The 20,096-nt window shown below is 40.3% G+C and overlaps 1 protein-coding gene across 25 annotated transcripts in view; it reads left to right on the plus strand.

Moving 5' to 3' along the window:
• The window catches only part of LOC106612695 (dystonin), a 189,989-nt gene that overhangs the window by 4,331 nt on the left and 165,562 nt on the right, over positions 1-20,096 (plus strand). For 21 of the 25 annotated variants that reach the window (XM_014214222.2, XM_014214117.2, XM_014214148.2 and 18 more), the window contains exon 4: positions 2,786-2,999. In XM_014214222.2, the coding sequence (XP_014069697.2) occupies positions 2,786-2,999 (214 nt within the window). Of the gene's footprint in view, positions 1-2,104; positions 2,473-2,564; positions 2,680-2,785; positions 3,000-11,255; positions 11,483-20,096 lie in introns of those variants that run through there. The other 4 variants (XM_014214241.2, XM_045722889.1, XM_014214232.2 and 1 more) reach the window with 3 other exon arrangements.

Here is a 20,096-nt window from a genome sequence, read left to right on the forward strand (position 1 = left end):
ACACTATGGTCAAAATAAAGATAATATGGGCCGAAGCGTTGTAGCGACCTTTAAGTAACTGTCCAGTCTTTCCAGATTTCTATGAAATATGGCCTATTATTAATTAAAATATGAGTGAAATAGTTTCCCTTCCAATAAATGCTAATTAAGTATGTTAAAAAGCAGCTTTTCTGTGTTGGAATGGTGTGGGCGTATCCCAACAATAGTGGTGTGGCCTTATAGTGGTCATTAAAAATATATGGAGTGGCTGCTGATCCCACTTTTCCCGGACCTTTTTTCCCTGACCTTTTTTCCCGGACTAAAGGCCCGAAGCTACTGCGCATGTGCGGATCACGTTCTACGCATCTGTTTCTTTACCTCTACTTAACACACATGGTTGTGGTCTTCCCTTCACATTTCCCGCTGTCAATCTTGAATGATAATTCTTCAAGTTTTACCAGTAAAACTTTCCTGCAGCATCTGCATACCAACCATTTGATCTCAATCAGTTTCATGGGGATATGCATTTTGATCTTCTTGTTATAGAGTGTTGTTTCGAAGTAGCCTACAGTGTTGTTTTGAATGATGTACACTGAGCGAATTTTAGAGCAGATGATGTTAACCAATTGTAGCATAGTCAAGTATTTTGCCTTGTATTTCGCTGTTGTGTATTGGCCCCATGAGAGAAAAATGCAGTGGTGTTTTTGTCTTACAGTAATGTTATACTATGCTATTATATTCGGTTCAGTTATGTAGAATACTATCATTATGTGATCATGCAGTCATAGATTCAGCTTTGATCTAACTTTATTAAATTGGTAAGTCTACCATTTGTAAGAGTTGCCTTTTCTCTATAGCTAGATCAGTGACTCTGTGTAAAGTAGAGAACGAGATTTGCACATGCACATAAGCTTTAGTCTGGGAAAAGTCGGGATCTGCAGCCACAGCCTTAAAAATATTAATGTCAGTAGACTGCTGATTGGCCAGCTCATCCTCCTCAGGATGATGACATCATCCTCCATGAGGAAATAGCAAGTATTTTTTATAAACAATCTGTTTGAGATGTCAGGTTTTTGAAGTGTTTTTTTCTCCAAATTATGCTTTGGCCACATATGAATATAGGATGAGTCAACTACATTGTTTGGGTATGAGTTAACGGAATATGATATTTTAAAAGTGAGATTTTCACTGGACAGTTACTTTAACCTAACACCTAGAACCCATTAATGGTTAAGGTGTTGGCTTGAAAGTCGCTGGACCTGGGTTCAAATCCTGGTCAGGGCAACCCCCTGATTTCATTACAATATGATATGACTATGACTCAGTAGTCTAAAACCATGAAGTGATTTTGGTCCTGAGATTATTTTACTATTGATATTTGGAGGGTATAACAAAGATTGATGATCACTCAAATGCAATAAATGCACAGCCAAAGTTCATGGATCATTATATTTAAGTCATATAATGCATTGTTTGCATCATTTCAAGCGCGTTTGTGCTCACCATTGAGCAAGAGAATGCTTTGTTGATAGACCCTCAGGACACAGTAAATGGTCACAATCCATGGTTGGAACAGGTTGGTGATTGTGAAATCACCCAAAGGTAATTGTCAATGTCCTACTCTTGTTCAGATTGCAAACCGCAATGCTGTTCTATAATTTTTCAATCGAAGTCCACATGTGACTGGTATGCCCTATTGCTTTTTGACCAGCCACACCCTGTCTGGATGTGTCAACACATGCTGTGGCTAAGTATTTGTTATGCATCTGCCCCCTTACTCTATCACAGGGCCCAGGCAGACAGACAGAGCCAGGCAGACACAGACACAGGCCGATAGAGAAAGGTTGTAATGAATAAGCCTGCAGAACCCAGCTATTTTTTTCATTTATATTGATGATAAGGATAGTGCTCTAAAATTGCACATTCATTGTCAACTAGCAACAATTCTAGTCAATGGCACACTGTGCAGGCACATGCGCATCAGGCAGCAAAACAACAACGCGGCTGTGCATGGCTGATGGACCAGGTTAATGACAAAGGGATGTTCATGGACCAGTCTGGATTTCTGATTGGTTTTCGACTGTAAACGTGGAGGCTACGCAGTCACCACTAGACATGCACGTACCCACCCAGGATGGCGCTGTAAGACAGCGACATTGGCAACAGTTTCCCGATTGAATAATCAGAACTATAGCGCTGGGATGCTCTCTGGTCTCCATCAGTCTTCTTCTGTATCCTAGGATGGTGACGCGTTGACATGCTACAGCTCTACCATCGCATTCTACTCGCCCTGGCCCAATCTATTCGCACTCTCTGCTCTGGGGACTTGACATAATTTCATCTCAAAGGAGAGACTTCACTAATTTAATGGGCAGAGTGCATCGCTAGAAGGGTGTGGTTCTGATAAAAAATGACATAGCCTGCCGCTGTATGAGCTTGCAGCAAATTGATAAAGGATTTCGATATTATTCAACCGACACCATGTATACAGCGGTAAGTCTTATTTCTGGCCTGGCGGGGGAGCCAGATACAATCGATTTTCTTTCTTGATGCCTGCTTGTGCCTTTTCTTTTTATTGTTGAATCAGAGATCATTGCTAGGCGAGCTGGTGGCTCACGCTACGGTGCCTCCCTTGAGCTATCAATGTGCATTTACATTAGGTTACGCGCATCAATTTAGGCAAACGTAGGAGCAGCGATGGTGAGAAATTTTTCATTGTGTCTGTCTGTGCTGTATGTGTGTTGTCATATGTGTGTTGCGAGGGAGCGAGCAACACATTGATCATTTATTTCTATTGTTTTAACAGAGCTCCGGTTCGGGCAACGCTTCCCTTCACTGTTCCATGTCTTCATCGGCCGATTTCTCGGACGAAGATGATTATAGTTTTAAATCTGGATCGGTCTCACCAGCACCAGGGGACACGTTACCCTGGAACCTACCCAGGCACGAGCGACATAAGCGAAAAATTCAGGGAGGATCCGTTTTGGATCCAGCAGAGAGAGCCGTGCTCAGGATTGCAGGTGAGTGTCAATATTTCATTGTTTGTGCTGCTGCTGATAATATAACATAAAATAGACCTATTGATTCTGCAAATCTATCAGATATGGCAAATTTAGCCACTGTGCTGTGATGCATTGTAGATTTTTTTTACAAGTATAAGTAGGCTACAGGCTTTTTATTTATTCTGCATAATTACAGTAGACTGACGCTGCTGATGGACAGTGGACACTCCCATATGTCAGCCGCTGTCACTTCTGATGCATGTCCAATTTAGACAAAGACACATGTTTGTACTATAGGCTTCTGTAGCCAATAATTAGGCCCAACTAATCTTTTGTCTCATAAGTTAATAAAGAAATGAGATAATTAGGCTACTGTAAAAACCTGTATAGCTGAGGTGTGTTATTTGCTGTCTGGGAATGCTCACATTACATCCTCTATTCTATTGTCCATCCAATAAAAGTTTATTGGTCACCTACACAGATTTGCAGATGTTATCGCAGATGCACTGAAATGCTTATGGTTCTAGCTCCAACAGTGCAGTAATATCTAACAATACAATAAGAATACACAAATAATCCAAAAAGTAAAAAAATATCAGAAATATCACAATGAGCAAGGTCAGAGTCCGGAACACACTGAGTATACAAAACATTAGGAACACCTGCTCTTTCATAGACTGACCAGGTGAATCCAGGTGAATCCAGGTGAAAGCTATGATCCCTTAGTGATTGTCAGTTGTAAAATCCACTTCAATCAGTGAAGGGGATAAGACAGATGAAATGATTTTTAAGCCTTGAGACAATTGAGACATAGATTGTGTATGTGTGCCATTCAAAGGGTGAATGGGCAAGACAAAATATTTTAAGTGCCTTTGAACTGGGTATGGTAGTAGGTGCCAAGCTCACCAGTTTGAGTGTATCAATAACTTCAATGCTGCTGGGTTTTTCATGCTCAACAGTTTCCCGTGTGTATCAAGAATGCTCCACCCTCCTAGGACATCCAGCCAACTTGACACAACTATGGGAAGTATTGGAGTCAACATGGACCAGCATCCCTGTGGAATGCTTGACACTTTGTAGAGTCCATGCCCTGACAAATTGAGGCAGATCTGAGGGCAAAAAGGGGGTGCAACGCAATATTAACAAGGTGTTCCTAAAGTTTTGTACACTCAGTGTATTGTCGTGGAAATTCACCACTAAGGACTCAAATTCAATGTAAATCATATCAATCTTTATTATCACGGCCGGAGAGGTTCACAAACTCAGTGCAAGCTTGATGAAAACTCAGAGGGCGTTCCCTTTCAGTCCTTATATGCGGCTACACAAACAAGTCATATAAGCATAATTTACATTATTCTTTATTAACGTTGGCTCCTGCATGTGACTGACAAGAATTCTTCTCTCAAAGCTGGGACCTTGAAACTGAGATACTTTTTTTGGATCCCAGAGCAATGTTCTGGGTGTACTGCCTATTGTTCTGAGGAGGAGTTCACAGTCACCTGCACAAACCAAGATGGAGTGAGAGGAGATGCTGTGTACAATTCAAGGCTTATCTCTTGAGACAATAACATTTTCTTTCGCAGTATATATAAATGGTGTGTATAGACAGTATGGACACTATGAATAGAAATGGTGTGCAGCAGTTATATAGGTTGAGCCACGACTAGAATACAGTATCTACATATAAAGTGGGTAAAACAGGATGTAAACATTGCTAAAGTGACCAGTGTTCAATGACTCTATATACATGGGGCAGCAGTCTCTAAGGTGAAGGGCAGAGCACTGGGCGGTAGCCGGCTAGTGACAGTGTCTAAGGTGCTAGGCAGAGTACTGGGTGGTGGCCAGCAGGTGATGGGTGATGGCTGTTCAACAGTCTGATGCACCTGTACTGACCTCGTCTTCTGGATGATAGCGGGGTGAACAGGCAGTGGCTCGGGTGGTTGTTGTCCTTGATGATTTTTTTGGCCTCACAGGAAGGCCAAAAAGATCATCAAAGACAACAACCACCCGAGCCACTGCCTGTTCACCCCGCTATCATCCAGAAGGCAGGTCAGTACAGGTGCATCAAAGCTAAGACCGAGAGACTGAAAAACAGCTTTTATCTCAAGGCCATCAGACTGTTAAACTGCCATCACTAACATTGAGTGGCTGCTGCCAACATACTGACTCATCTCTAGCCACTTTAATAATGGAAAAATTGATGTAATAAATGTATCACTAGCCACTTTAAACAATGCCACTTTATATAATGTTTACATACCCTACATTACTCATCTCATATGTGTGTATATACTGTACTCCATACCATCTACTGCAGCTTGCCTATGCCGTTCGGCCATCATTCATTCATATATTTGTATGTACATATTCTTATTCATTCCTTTACACTTGTGTGTATAAGGTAGTTGTTGTGAAATTGTTAGGTTAGATTACTTGTTAGATATTACTGCATGGTCGGAACTAGAAGCACAAGCATTTCGCAACACTCGCATTAACATCTGCTAACCATGTGTATGTGACAAATAACATTTGATTTGATGGTCTGGAGATAGAAGCTGTTTTTCATTCTCTCGGTCCTGGCTTTGATACACCTGTACTGTACCATCTACCTGATGGTAGCAGGGTGAACAGGCCGTGGCTCGAGTGGCTGAGGTCCTTGATGATCTTCTTGGCCTTCCTATGACACTGGGTGCTGTAGATGTCCTGAAGGGCAGGCAGTGTGCCCCTGGTGATGTGTTGGGCTGACCGCACCACCCTCTGGAGAGCCATGCAGTGCAGTTGCCAGGCGGTGATGCAGCCCAACAGAATGCTCTCGATGGTGCATCTGTAGAAGTTTGTGAGGGTCTTAGGGGCCATGTCAAATTTATTCAGCCTCCTGAGGTTGAAGATGCACTGCTGCGCCTTCTTCACCACGGTGTCGGTGTGGTGGGACCATTTCAGGTCCTTGGTGATGTGCACACCATGGTACTTGAAGCTTTTGACCCTCTCTACAGCGACCCCGTAGATGTGGATGGGGGCGTGCTCTCTCTGCTATCTCCTGTAGTCCACGATCAGCTCCACTCTGCCAGGGCACTAACCTCCTCCCTGTAGGCTGTCTCATCATTGTTGGTGATCAGGCCTACCACTGTCGTCAGCAAACTTGTTTATAGAGTTGGAGTTCATGGGTTAACATGGAGTACAGAACAGGGCTGAACACACACCCCTGGGGGGCCCCCGTGTTGAGGATCAGCATGGCGGAGGTATTGTTGCCTACCCTCACCACCTGGGGGCAATCCAAGATTGGCTGTTGAGATTGAGTTCTTTAGGTGAAAGTGCAACGAGCGGTCATCATGGCCTGTGCATATGCTGTGCATTAGGCTACTAGAATCGGAATTTGATCATTCATTGTAATCCTCTAATACATGGGTTTATTAATCATGTATTACATGGGCTGACAGCAGCTGCAGGGCCTTTGTGATTGCAACTTTTATGTTGGTCTGATGCTGTTTATTTGATTACAGAATGTTTTTAATAATTTAAATGCGATTGGAATTATTTGACAAACTTCTGTGCCATAAACTAAGAATTTCACAGGAGAGCAAGCTATTGTAGTAGTTGAACTGTGTGATTTACTGTAAATGTAGTCTGTGAAACAAATGAGAGTAGTAATGATACATTCTAGGGGCGACCTTGCTAAATGCATTTTATTTTCTTTATTTTTTGCAAAAAGAATGTTCTTGGACCATAGTTTCAGTTCAGTAGCATAGACAGGGCTATAATTGGCCCATGCACTTTTCAATTCAGGAATTAATCCTTAGTCATATGCTCAGGACCATAAAAGGTGAATATTTGGTTGGGAATGGTATGGACTCACTTGGCACATCTGCAGGGTGTGCTGTCTCGCTCACCTCTCAGAATCTTGCTGTTGACATATATCAACAGAATATTTTGGCTTTGATTAAAAAAATGGAAACAGTAAACTATCATATTGTAATCCAATGTGATATAATCGTAGAACAAACATTGTGTTATTACACGTAATAGGCTACATGCTATTACCTATCACATGTACAACCTTTAGCGTGTTGCTTGGTTTGAAAATGCTATTTTGATGTTTCTAACAGGGGTCCTATTGTTTTGCTCACGATGTGAGTAGGCCTAAAATCCATATTTTCTGTTAGCTGAATCTCAGGATCCATAGATTACTAGCTAGTTTGAAAAAATTATCTCTTCAATTCGCAAGTCCTGAATCTGCCTGATGGCAGGATGTGATCATTGTTCAGGTGGATGCATCTGTCCCTTTCCAAGTGATGCCGGATATTGTAGAATATTTGCCCTCTGATTTCACCCATTTTGTTAATTTTATTCATATCTCTGTGACAGTCGTCCCAGGGCTGGGCGATGTATTGAATTTATTTGATTAATTCAAATGTATGTTTTTGCGTGATATTCCAAATGCCTGTATCACAAGAATCTAGTTTTATTTTCATTTGTTACGTGCGTTTATGTTCGCTTGTTCTCATGTTTATTTTTTTGATTGCAGTTAGAGTACAGTATAACTGCAGTATGCTGCAAATACTGCGTCCAAAGTAACACCATTTTTTTTTATTGCAGTGTTTTTGCAGTGTAACTGCAGTTACTGCACCTTTACTGCAGTTTCAAAATGGCAATCTTTTATTATAAGGGTTGCTCCTTCTGCTGTGACTGTGCGCCTTCCCATTTACACACACACAAACACAAACACAAACACACCAAGCCCCTGCCACTCACAACAACAAAGATGAGAGATCACTTCTTCCTCTCTGACACTATTTGCATTTGAGGTTTGGTCCAATAGAATGGGTCATATGGACACCAAAACACATTGAGACATTTCTTTACTGTAATAGAGGACAAGTTAACCTTTCTAACCATATCATTTTTATGTCTTAACTCCTCAAATTGTGTGCAGGGCAGATACTACTAAAATGAGAGTATAAATTAACATTGATTCTGGAAAATTAATGCTCAGGTTGTCACGCACAGCTTTGCAGTACCACGTACCGCAAGCAGCATTTTAGCCAAAGACTGTTATACTAGCTGTCTAGTCTGAGTTTTATAAATGTGCAATAAGGATAAAGCACACTTATATAAGGAATTGGCAACTCATTCTCATTCTGAGAAATAAGGTAGGTTCAGGGCCGGTCCTGGCAAGACCAAAAAATTGTTCCCCTACAAGAATAGTCCTAGTAAGCAAAATGACGTTGAAAAGACATCTAAAATCCATATTCTTTCTGACGTTAGGTTCAATTTAGGTTCTGAATGAAAGGTGAAAATACGTATTTTACGGGCGTTGAAATCAGGTACATTTTTGGTTCTGAATGAAAGTTGAAAATATGTCATTTATAAATGTCTATGTTTTGGCCAAATCAAGGCTGGTCCAGACCGGACAAAATCTGAACCAAACATAGACGTCTAGTCCGGACAGCACCAAAAAAAGATGTCCAAAAGGCTTCAGCGTCGGCCCTTTCTTACTGAGGTATAGTCTACAGTAGGGTTCGGCAACTCCAGCCCTTGGGGCCGGAGTGGTGTGACACTTTTTCCCCATCCCTAGTCAACACAGCTGATGAAACTAATTTCATTCTAAACTGAAGATCATGATTAGTTGATTGTTGGTGTCAGATGTGTTAGCTGGGACTGGGTCAAAAGTAGGACACCAACAGGCCACAGAGGACTGGAGTTGTCCATCCCTGGCTTACAGTGTCACATGAAATTACATCTTAGGAAAGCCCATCTATGTGCTAGGCTTACCGTTTGTATAACACCAAAAAAAGACGACCAAAAGGTGCCGGTATCAGTCCATGCTTACTAGGGTGTAGCCAACCATGTCTACCCACAATGGAATTTTATGAATGCCCATCGATGTGGTAGGCCCGCCGTTTGTAAAACAGTCCATTGCATTGGCTTTATTAGTCCTGATTCATATGACTAATCAATTTGGCTATTTAATTAAGCTCTGAATATCAGCTACCCAACTTTATCAGGAGGAGTTATCCTAAGCCTATTTGCAATGTGTTTACACAGCAGGAAATGCAGAAGTATTTTCTTTTTCACTATAATCAGCTCATAAAAAAATGGATGGATACAAACTTGAAACCACTGCTCATGAAACTTTTTCCCACGGAATGAAACTCCTGGACAGCCTGATTGTCCATTCCATATTGTCCATTTTAGTTTGAACTGTCCTGTTTTTAGGATATGTTGTTTGTTAACATGTCATTTTTTATTTGATTGGAAGACATTTAGGTTAGGCTATTTGATCGGAGAAACGTGCATGATGTAAAAAGTGTCCATCTCATTACATTGTCATACATTTTATCTTCAGCCTGTAGGAAAGGCAACATACTCTTTCTACCATATGCTATATCTGCTACATGATTTATGTTAGATAATTGTTTTGACGGAATGTTGGTGGAGCACCGCAGCGATGCGTCTCTCCAACAGAACCCTGGAGAGGCACGCTGGGAATGGACAAGATACATATTTTGGGTCCCTGCCTTTGACAAAGTGGGATCTGCTTATCAAAGGGTGGCATCAGTTCTCACCTAAAAAGCCAATATGCCATTGGTTGAGAGAAATTGTTATTGTTTTTGGGCAAAATGATGTATTGTTTTATGGGTTATTGGAGGTGCGTCTAGGTCAGTTTAGTTCAGAAAATGCCGCCCTTGTCAATCTGCCACCATAGGCGGCCGCATAATCCTGCCTAATGAGTGGGCCGGCCCTGAGTAGATTACTTGATTTCAACATCTGAACAAAGTGGACAGGCTAGCATGCTGTTCAAGCATTTGGAGACAGATAAAAGAGTGTGTTAGAAACAATTCAACTGTTCTTCCTTGTTAGCTAGAAAATTGATCCAAGTTGGCTAAACTTTAAATATAAGATGGCTAATCTACTCTACATGGGCTTGTGCTTGAGAAATTGTTCATGAGACCTGTGTTAATAATTTTCTATAATGCCTGCTACAATAAGTTAGTCATAATTAGTGAATGTGCATTATGCATGGTTCTGGTTAAATGTGCAACAAAATGAGCATTTTCATAGACAGAATTGAAAGCCATATCAGTGATTATTTCAAAAAAGCAGGTTAAACTACTTTGATAATATAATACAGTTATTAGTGAGTCCTATGGTTGTGGAAGGCTTATATCTTAGGTATAATTTATATCTTAGGTATAATTTCACAAGCCCTGAATTCATTAGATTATTGCTGACTGTTTGAAATGCAGTGTACTTGACCTTTAATTGTACAACAAAGCTTATTTTGAGAAAACATTTAGAAAATGTAGATATATCGTGAATCACCCAGAAATTAGAACAAATTGAGGTATGATCTTTAGGCCACATCGCCCAGCCCTAAATTGTCCATACCAGTCTTGATCACTTCTCCTTAGAAAGTAAGCTATTTTCCTATTGATTCTCTATATTTTATGGAAATAATCTGGTTGAATGGAACCTAGACTGTGTTGAAATGCATCAGCACCATCTGTTTATTCTAGACTGCATTTCTTCTGGAATTAAACCCTTTTAGTATTAGGACCTGTGAGGTCATCTCCTCTGCCTGCTGTAGCACCGGGACTTCAGCAGACTCAATGCAACAGACAGACAAATATACAATCTTCCAGCTCAGTGTGTCATATGTATAACGCAAATAATAGTTTTATTTTTTTATCAGTGTGACATTATTTTGAAGCATCTCTATGTTATAACGAATGCACAATGTAGGCCGTGATTTATGAATTATGCCAGTTGTCATCCTTTTCATGCCTCTATTGAGTGAGGTATGTTGGATTGGAAATAGACCTACCTAATAAGGCAAGGCCAACCAAGTGAAACAATTGGATAGCGAGTATCCTATTCCTATGCTTAAATTATCTAGCTATAGGCAAATTTTCATGGAACGGAAACGTTGTGGACTGTCTTTAAATCACTGGCATCAGTGCTTATTAAGGATTATTTTGCACAGCAGTTGATGCTGAGTGATTCTGTTATCGTCGCGTTAGTGTGCTGGTATTACTGGAATTGGAGTCATGGTGGACTCCGCAGAGAGAGAGAGAGCAGGGAGGGGAGACGCGTGCATTAGTATTGCTCAGGCGCGCCCGCTTGATATGGGATGGCATTTATTATGTCCAGCAGCCCTCTCTCCCCTCAATTCCTCCCAGACTGTCACAGAACACACCCGAGATCTTCTCATGAAACCGGAGAAGAAGTCTCGCCTAGTGGTGGTTTGACCTACCGGGAAGGGGTATAGGGGCGTTTCCCTCCATGTAACAACGGCGCTGGTCACTCCTCTGTCCGGATCCCTGTCCCGCAACTAGAACTAGGTTACACACTCGCCACAGCGGCTGGTGAATGTCCAGCCTATAGAGAGCCCTATGGTGGAGTTCGGGTAATGGCTCACTACAACGCGACGCCGGCAGGTTATATGCTCGCCGACGAAAAGGAATACCTTCAAGCGTATGAGGATGTCCTCGAAAAATACAAAGGTATGCTAATTACTTTGGCCGCCTATACCGATTGGTAGGTCTACAATGATTCGACATGAAACAATGAGGGAATAGCCCTGTATGGGACAATTGCACCGTGGTAGGCTAAAGCCCTAAACAAGTGTGTCAGCAAGCCACTGAGCTTTGATTACTGGAGGACAGCGGGTCGGAATGAATGGAAACATGACAGTCTAGGCTATTTGATTGTAGTCTACAGTCTTGTCAGTTTATATTAGAATTCGAAAGTTTGTGTTTAGCACTTGTAAAAAGCCAAATTGACTTGGATTTGTGCGACATTATACTAGAATGATGTAGAATTTGCATTGATGCATCGATTGGAGGAGGGGTGTTCCTCAATGTAAAGAAAGAATGCTGTCTCAACGTTTTACTGTCACTTTTGTCACATGAGAAATGCAATCTCAAAATGACTATAGGCTATATTTTGGTAGGAGATGATTATGGAGATGATTATTTATTTCAATGAAATATTAGGCTATGCAGGAGATGTTATTTAAATGAACATTTCTATGACGAATTGAATATCTTTGGGTTGATGAGCCCTCTTTTGTTGTAACTGTTGTCTGACCAATTGACCAAGCTGTTATTAATGTAGGCTGACACAAAGAGAGGACCACGGTCCATCAGCCAAAGATGCAGCAGGCCTATTATCTTGCATTAGTCCATCAAGCATTACATTCAGGCTGACAGGGCTTGAGGCCAAGTCAATTATTACTGGAAACCTGCAGAAGACATTACATTTTCAATATCCTGTCTACAGCAAAGCATTCTCTGCTAGCTGGATGACATCACCCCCCTACACATACAGATGTTGGATCTTAATTTGATCACCCTGTTGTTGCATGCAAGTTTTAAAAAGGCTTCTAAAATTTGTGATTTCCACTTTAATATTTCAGATTTGATTTACCCTAACTAAAAATGTATCAACCCCTACACAAATGTCCATTAATTATAATCCACACAATAATTAACATTTCCTATTTCCCTTCTGTGAGAAACTGGTCAAATTAAACATCTGTAGTCCCTTGCCAGGCCTATAGTGTGAAACTCAAATAGACTCCGTCTCCTACAGTGATTGATTTCCCCCTTTTATATTTTCGATCTCTCCAATGTTATCTGCAGCATTTGAATGAGCAGTGAATGAGAAAAGGTAATCCGTGTGAATGGGTTATTTGTGTTTGATACTGTGATTCCTTGTTAACCAGTGGTCAGACACTAACAATGGATATTTACGTGGTCAGTCACTAACAATGGATATTTACGTGGTCTCTCTCTCAGCTGTTGCGTATCACAGCAACAGACAGTCAACTGTGGCCTGCTTAACGGCCCTTGACTAGAGCATAATGGAATCATATGATGTAGCATCATTTGGAATCTGTGTCTGACTTTTGTCTCCAGTCACTAGGTCAGACAATGAGGTGTTTTATCATTGGTGCTCCGTACGGCTACATACAGTTGAAGTCGGAAGTTTACATACACTTACGTTGGAGTCATTAAAACTCGTTTTTCAATCACTCCACAATTTTCTTGTTAACAAACTATAGTTTTGGCGAGTCGGTTAGGACATCTACTTTGTCCATGACAAAAGTAATTTTTCCAATTGTTTACAGACAGATTATTTCACTTATAATTCACTGTATCACAATTCCAGTGGGTCAGAAGTTTACATACACTAAGCTGACTGTGCCTTTAAACATCTTGGAAAATTCCAGAAAATTATGTCATGGCTTTAGAAGCTTCTGATAGGCTAATTGACATCCTTTGAGTCAATTGGAGGTGTACCTGTGGATGTACCTTCAAATTCAGTGCCTCTTTGCTTGACATCATGGGAAAATCAAAAGAAATCAGCCAAAACCTCAGCCAAATGAGACTTATATCGACATAACCTGAAAGGATGCTCAGAAAGGAAGAAGCCCCTGCTCCAAAACCGGCATAAAAAATCCAGACTACGGTTTGCAATTGCACATGGGGACAAAGATTGTACTTTTTGGAGAAATGTCCTCTGGTCTGATGAAACAAAAATAGAACTGTTTGGCAATAATGACCATCGTTATGTTTGGAGGAAAAATGGGGAGGCTTGCAAGCCGAAGAACACCATCCCAACCATGAAGCACGGGGGTGGCAGCATCATGTTGTGGGGGTGCTTTGCTGCAGGAGAGACTGGTGAACTTCACAAAATAGATGGCATCATGTGGGAGGAAAATTATGTGGATATATTGATGCAACATCTCAATTGGGTCTTCCAAATGGACAATGACCCCAAGCATGCTTCCAAAGTTGTGGCAAATGGCTTAAGGACAACAAAGTCAAGGTATTGGAGTGGCCATCACAAAGCCCTGACCTCAATCCCATAGAAAATTTGTGGGCAGAACTGAAAAAGCGTGTTCGAGCAAGAAGGCCTACAAACCTGACTCAGTTACACCAGCTCTGTCAGGAGGAATGGGCCAAAATTCACCCAACTTATTGTGGGACGCTTGTGGAAGGCTACCCAAAACGTTTGACCCAAGTTAAACAGTTTAAAGGCAAAGCTACCAAATACTAATTGAGTGTATGTAAACTTCTGACCCACTGGGAATGTGATGAAAGAAATAAAAACTGAAATCAATCATTCTCTCTACTATTATTCTGACATTTCAAATTCTTCAAATAAAGTGGTGATCCTAACTGGCCTAAGACAGGGAATTTTTAAAGTTTAAATGTATTTGGCTAAGGTATATGTAAACGTCCAACTTCAACTGTACATGCATCTACTTCAAATGTTACAAAAAAACATTTTTTTCTTTCTAAAAATGTCTTTGGTCCACACTTATTATGTTTATCATAATGTTATGAATCGCAACCAAGCTAAACCGATATCATATCAATGTTGTTTCTTTACTTTGATAGATTGAGTAGGTAGCCTACTGATATCCCAATCTTCATCCAATTATGTTTTATGCCAGCTCTTACACTGGTTAGACAGGTTTCAGTACTGAACTAACAGTTCACCTGCGGAAGTGCAATGTTACATGCATTTGTTGGTGATAATAATTATAAATGCTTATACAGTAAATACTTCTCAAAACGTATAAATCATTATAAATGTTTGTAATGTTTATTGATACAGGAATACTAATTTAGTATGTACACTTCTTATCAATAGTTTATTAAATTAAGTTATTGTTAAGTGTTTCCAGTGATTTGAGCCCAACATTGATTTTACCCCAGACTTTGAATACTAGGATATGCCTTGTGATAATTTCAAACAGGGATTTCCCTTAAGTTGCTGGCTATGTATTGCAAGGCCATTGGTCTCATTTAAAACTCCAGCACAGCTCCATGGCTGCATGTGACAATGACATTCGTCACATAAAAATCTGAGTTATGTTTGATGTGACACATAGCTGGAAATCACCTTCTTTGAGGACTCAGTACAAAGTTATAATGGGACTAAGGAGGAAGTTCAATACTGAATCATACACTATTAGCAAAAAGGGTTCCAAAAGGGTTCTTCTGCTGTCCCCATAGGAGAACCCTTCTTGGTTCCAGGTATAACCCTTTTGGGTTCCATGTATAAAGGGTTCTACATGGAATCCAAAAGGTTTTTACCAGCAACCCAAAAGGGTTCTTCAAAGGGTTCTCTTATGGGGACAGCCGAATGATCTATAAAGGTTCTAGATAGCACCTTTTTTCTAAGAGTGTAATGAATGTTTTGGTAATAAGAAGTTCAGAAAGTCACCAAAACCCCTGCTTTAATTCAATTTAAATGTCATAACCCATTATGCTTATATGTGTACCCTTCACCACGCTTAGCATGTCATTTTTTTATTGTTATTTCGGATTACTTTTGTACTACAAAATGAATGAAAAAAAAAAGAATGCTGACCCCTTCTAAAATATATTTTTCCCCTCCAGAAATGAGCCTAACAACATATTGGTGTATATTATCAGACTGGTTTGTTATGTAGCAATAAGCATTATCACCTGAAGCTCAAGTGATACAGCATAGTGGCTATAAATAAATAGGCTGAGTCATGAGCTTGCCAATATTTATTTGTGCATATTTCTGCTTATCATTAGCTAGATCAGTGCCCTTTCATCATGGGGGAACATCCAGTTAAGAACAAATTCTTATTTACAATGACGGCATACCCAGGCCAAACCCAGACGACACTGGGCCAATTGTGCGCAGCCCTATGGGACTCCCAATCACGGCCGGATGTGATACAGCCTGGATTCGAACCAGGAACTCTAGTGATTCCTCTTGCACTGAGATGCAGTGCCTTAGACCTCTGCGCCATTCGGGAGCCCTATCAATGACGACTAGGGTGGCCCTGTTTCTATTGTACATTGTCAAATTGAAAGAAAAAATACAATTGGTTCATAAACATGATTTAGAGTTTGGGAGACAGGCAGGCTGCCTCTGACTGGGGAGAGAAACAGGCTTGCTTGAGCCTACTGCCTGAGGATCATAGAAACAGCCCTTCTCTAATGCTGTAGCCTACTAGAAACGAGATATGTTAAGGTTTCTAATACTACCAATGTTTTATATATAGATATATAACCGTTACCAATTGTCACTAGTTTTGAGAAATAGCACTCACACACGAGATGTGCATTTTCATCATTTCGCAATCGAAAATGGTTTTCTTTCATTCTTATTCGTGCTTATGAATTTACCATGGTATGGTATGGTTTTCCCCTCTCACAAACCACAGTGTCTAAGGAACGGGCTAAACCAAAAGCATAATTGGTGGCGGGGGGATCCAATAATAAAATTAGGAATTGAGTAGCACTGTGTTGTGTAATGAAAAAGAATGCCAGTAATTGCCTGGTGCTTTACGATGGGAAAATAATTTCCTATCAATCAAATTCATCATGGTATATTTTTGATGGGTCAAATTGACCTGTCTCTGTTGGCGGGGTTCATGACCTCCCCCGGTCTGAAAAGTACAACCCCTCAAATATACAGCCTTTGTCTGTTGTACATCTATCTATAAAGCACAGAGAGACTCATGTCTCCCCAAAGCTTCTCTTTGTGTAAGATTGGTGTTGTGCACCAGTTAAACACTTATTTACAGTACCTTCAGAAAGTATTCACACCCCTTGAATTTTTCCACGTTTTGTTGTGTTACTGCCTGAACCTTAAATGGATTAAATAGAGATTTTTAGTCACTGGTGGAATTATGTTTTTCATTTTTTTTTAATCAAATATGAAAAGCTTAAATGTCTTGAATCAATAACTATTCAACCCCTTTGTTATGGCAAGCCTAAATAAGTTCAGGAGTAAAAATGTGCCTAACATGTCACATAAGTTGCATGGACTCACACTGTGTGCAATAAAAGTGTTTAACATGATTTTTGAATGACTGCCTCATCTCTGTAGCCCACACATACACTTATCTGTAAGGTCCCTCAGTCGAGCAGTACATTTCAAACACTGATTCAACCACAAACACGAGGGAGGTTTTCCAATGCCTCACAAAGAAGGACACCTATTGGTAAATGGGTAAAAAATAATTAAGCAGACATTTAATATCCCTTTGAGTATGGTGGAGTTATTAATTACACTTTGGATGGTGTATCAATACACCCAGTCGCTACAAAGATACAGGCGTCCTTCCTAACTCAGTTGCCGGAGATGAACGAAACTGCTCAGGGATTTCACCATGAGGCCAATGGTGACTTTAAAACAATTACAGAGTTAGTACAATGTATTGACTCAGGAGTATGAATACTTATGTAAATTATATATTTCTGCATTTCATTTTCAGTACATTTGTAAACATTTCTAGAAACATGTTTTCACTTTGTGGGGTATTGTGTTTAGATGTGTGAGAAAATCAATTTAATTAATTTTGAATTCAGGCTGTAACACAAAAAAATATGGAATCAAGGGGTATGAATACTTTGTGAGGGCACTATAGGTATATCTTATTCAATCTTATTCAAACAAAACAAAACAAACATTGAGTAAGCAAAACAAACTAGCAACATGTCCTCATTCATATCCTTGTCCATAGGAAATAAACTTTGTGCCAGCATTGAAGTAGTTTTCCCCATAAAAGAAAAGTACTGATCATTAGGATGGTTTATACTAAGGTGTGGCTTATATGTTTCCTCTCCCGACTAATAGTGAAATATGGAAATATGAAGTTAAAGTAGAAATTATACAATGGAACAGTCAACAGCCAAGTTGGGAGGATGTATTTTCACAAGTTCACATCCTGCATGTGTCACCTTCATCTGTCCCTGTCATTAGTATGAATAGAAACACCAGGTGTGGTCAAACCTGCGTAGCATGCTAAATATGTAGATCTTCTCAGGGTGCACTTGGTCCCCTTGTCATTCATTGTTTAGATTTTGGCAAACAATCAAACATTAAAGTAAAATATTTTTCTATGTTGGTTGCTGAAATTCATGCAATACTTGTCTGCATGTACTGTAGCTGTGTAATGGACAAAGTCAGCAAATTATTTAATATTGTGCGGCTGAAACATTCCTGAAGTTGATTGGCAGCTCGTTGGAAATGGATATTACTGTTTCCGACCAAAACCATGGAGAAAAATAACCATAGCTTATTGCAGATACTGTGACTGCTTGTCCATTGTGCAGACAGTTAGGCTACACCTCAATGCACTGTTAGGTTTTCACAATGCACCTGTTACAGTATGCCAGTTATATGCATCTCACCTAAATATTGAAGTGTGGTGTCATCCATCTGCTGTGCGGATGTTGACATTGCTAGTGATATCAGATACTGTACATTGTATTTCTCAATTCCCTTAGATATCACATGCTGAGCATGCTTTGGTGACAGCCTCTGTGTGGAGGGATACATGCTTTGGTGACAGCCTCTGTGTGGAGGGATACATGCTTTGGTGACAGCCTCTGTGTGGAGGGATACATGCTTTGGTGACAGCCTCTGTGTGGAGGGATACATGCTTTGGTGACAGCCTCTGTGTGGAGGGATACATGCTGTGGTTTTAATGAGGCCGGTGTTACGGCCTTTGGTGCAGTGGCACTGTGACCTGCCATTGGAAAGTCAGCTGTCCATAGCAACCCTTAATGGGAAACTCAATTACTCACTAACCTTAAACAATGATTCTATGAATGTGTTTGAAAGGAAATAATTTGGATGTTTGCACGTTGGTTATGCACCTCAGATGTGCAGTCTAATAGGCACCACTCATTATTTACTATTCAAGCCTTGTAAGAATGTCTGTCCACATACCTCAGTAATTTGATTTAATAACACACTAGAAACTGGTTTCTTTGGATTGATCACTAATCCACCGCTGTTTTATCAAAGATGTAAGGATTAGACCTTGTTCTTTTAAAATGTAGTAATCCCATAGTTTTCACCTGGAATCAAATACAGCCCCCAACAAAAGATCTGTACATTTGAGAACAGTTTAGAGTTCAACCCACGGTTTCTTGGATATATACAATGGCTGTTGCTTAAGACGGTGAGTGGATGAATGGGAGCACAGTGTTCTAGTAAAGCCTCTAGATGGGAGGTGGGGATGAATTTTGGGAGCCATTGTGGTCTTTTCAAACAGTTGATCGCCTACCGTAGTTAAGAATACGGAAGATTTATTGGGAGTGGGCCTAATTTTTTTTCTGTTGTGGATTGACTGTCTCTCCTAACATGTCACTGGGTTCTTTCATTCAATTCAAAGATGTGGCAAAACATCAAGCCAGTGTCCATTGAATGGCTGTGTTAGAGTTTGGACTGGGGGCTTGTAGGGATTGAATGTGTGTGTGTGTGGACAGGAATGCACTTTTTCAGTTTAGGTACATCATGCACAGGGATGTCTTTACTCATTTACTGGTCTTGCTTTTTGAAATGTTGAATGAAATCACATAGCAAATCGCATTACAATGAAAAAGATACCTTCAAAGAAAAATAAGTTAGTTGAGTTAGTATATTGAGGAATGGCATTAGTGTAGTGTTGTTTTATGCGCCTGCAGTTAGTTATCCGTTACAGTAACAAACTGCTAAGGCAAATTGATAAAAATGCTACCAGCACAGATATCTAGTGGAGTAGGCCTACTTTTCACTTGGTTTACCGGCTGATTGACATGGCTATGTAACAAGTTAGCAACACAAATATGTAGCATCACAACCACAGGAGGAGAACCTTGTCTTCTCCCCTCCCCTCCCAGGTTTTCTCTCTGACACCATGTACAGTAGCTACGCAGGAAGTGCTGTAAAGCCTTTCAGTGACTCAGCAATAACCTCATGTGCTCTATTACAGATACTGTCTTGGAGACAGGTTTCTGAAAGCGCAACATGGTGTAGTATGATGCAATTTTATTAGCACAGGAACTGTACTGTGTAACAAGGTCTTATAAACAAAGTGATTTCTATTCTTAACAAGAAATCTGTAAAGATGGCACCTCATCCTCACCCAAGCTTTTCCTACCCTCAAGAAAAGCCTCACAAGGTCAGCTCTGCATTATATAATATGTTCGTCTGTTCAACTCCAGATGTTGTTGATGTATGTCTTTGACTCTGAATATATAAAAAAAACTGTTTACATACAGTAGTTTGGAATGTGGCAGCATTGTCAGATTGATCCTGGATCATTGTAATATATCAATCAGCAAGCAA

Source organism: Salmo salar, chromosome ssa01, assembly GCF_905237065.1.
Source record: "Salmo salar chromosome ssa01, Ssal_v3.1, whole genome shotgun sequence".
NCBI classification, from domain to species: domain Eukaryota; kingdom Metazoa; phylum Chordata; class Actinopteri; order Salmoniformes; family Salmonidae; genus Salmo; species Salmo salar.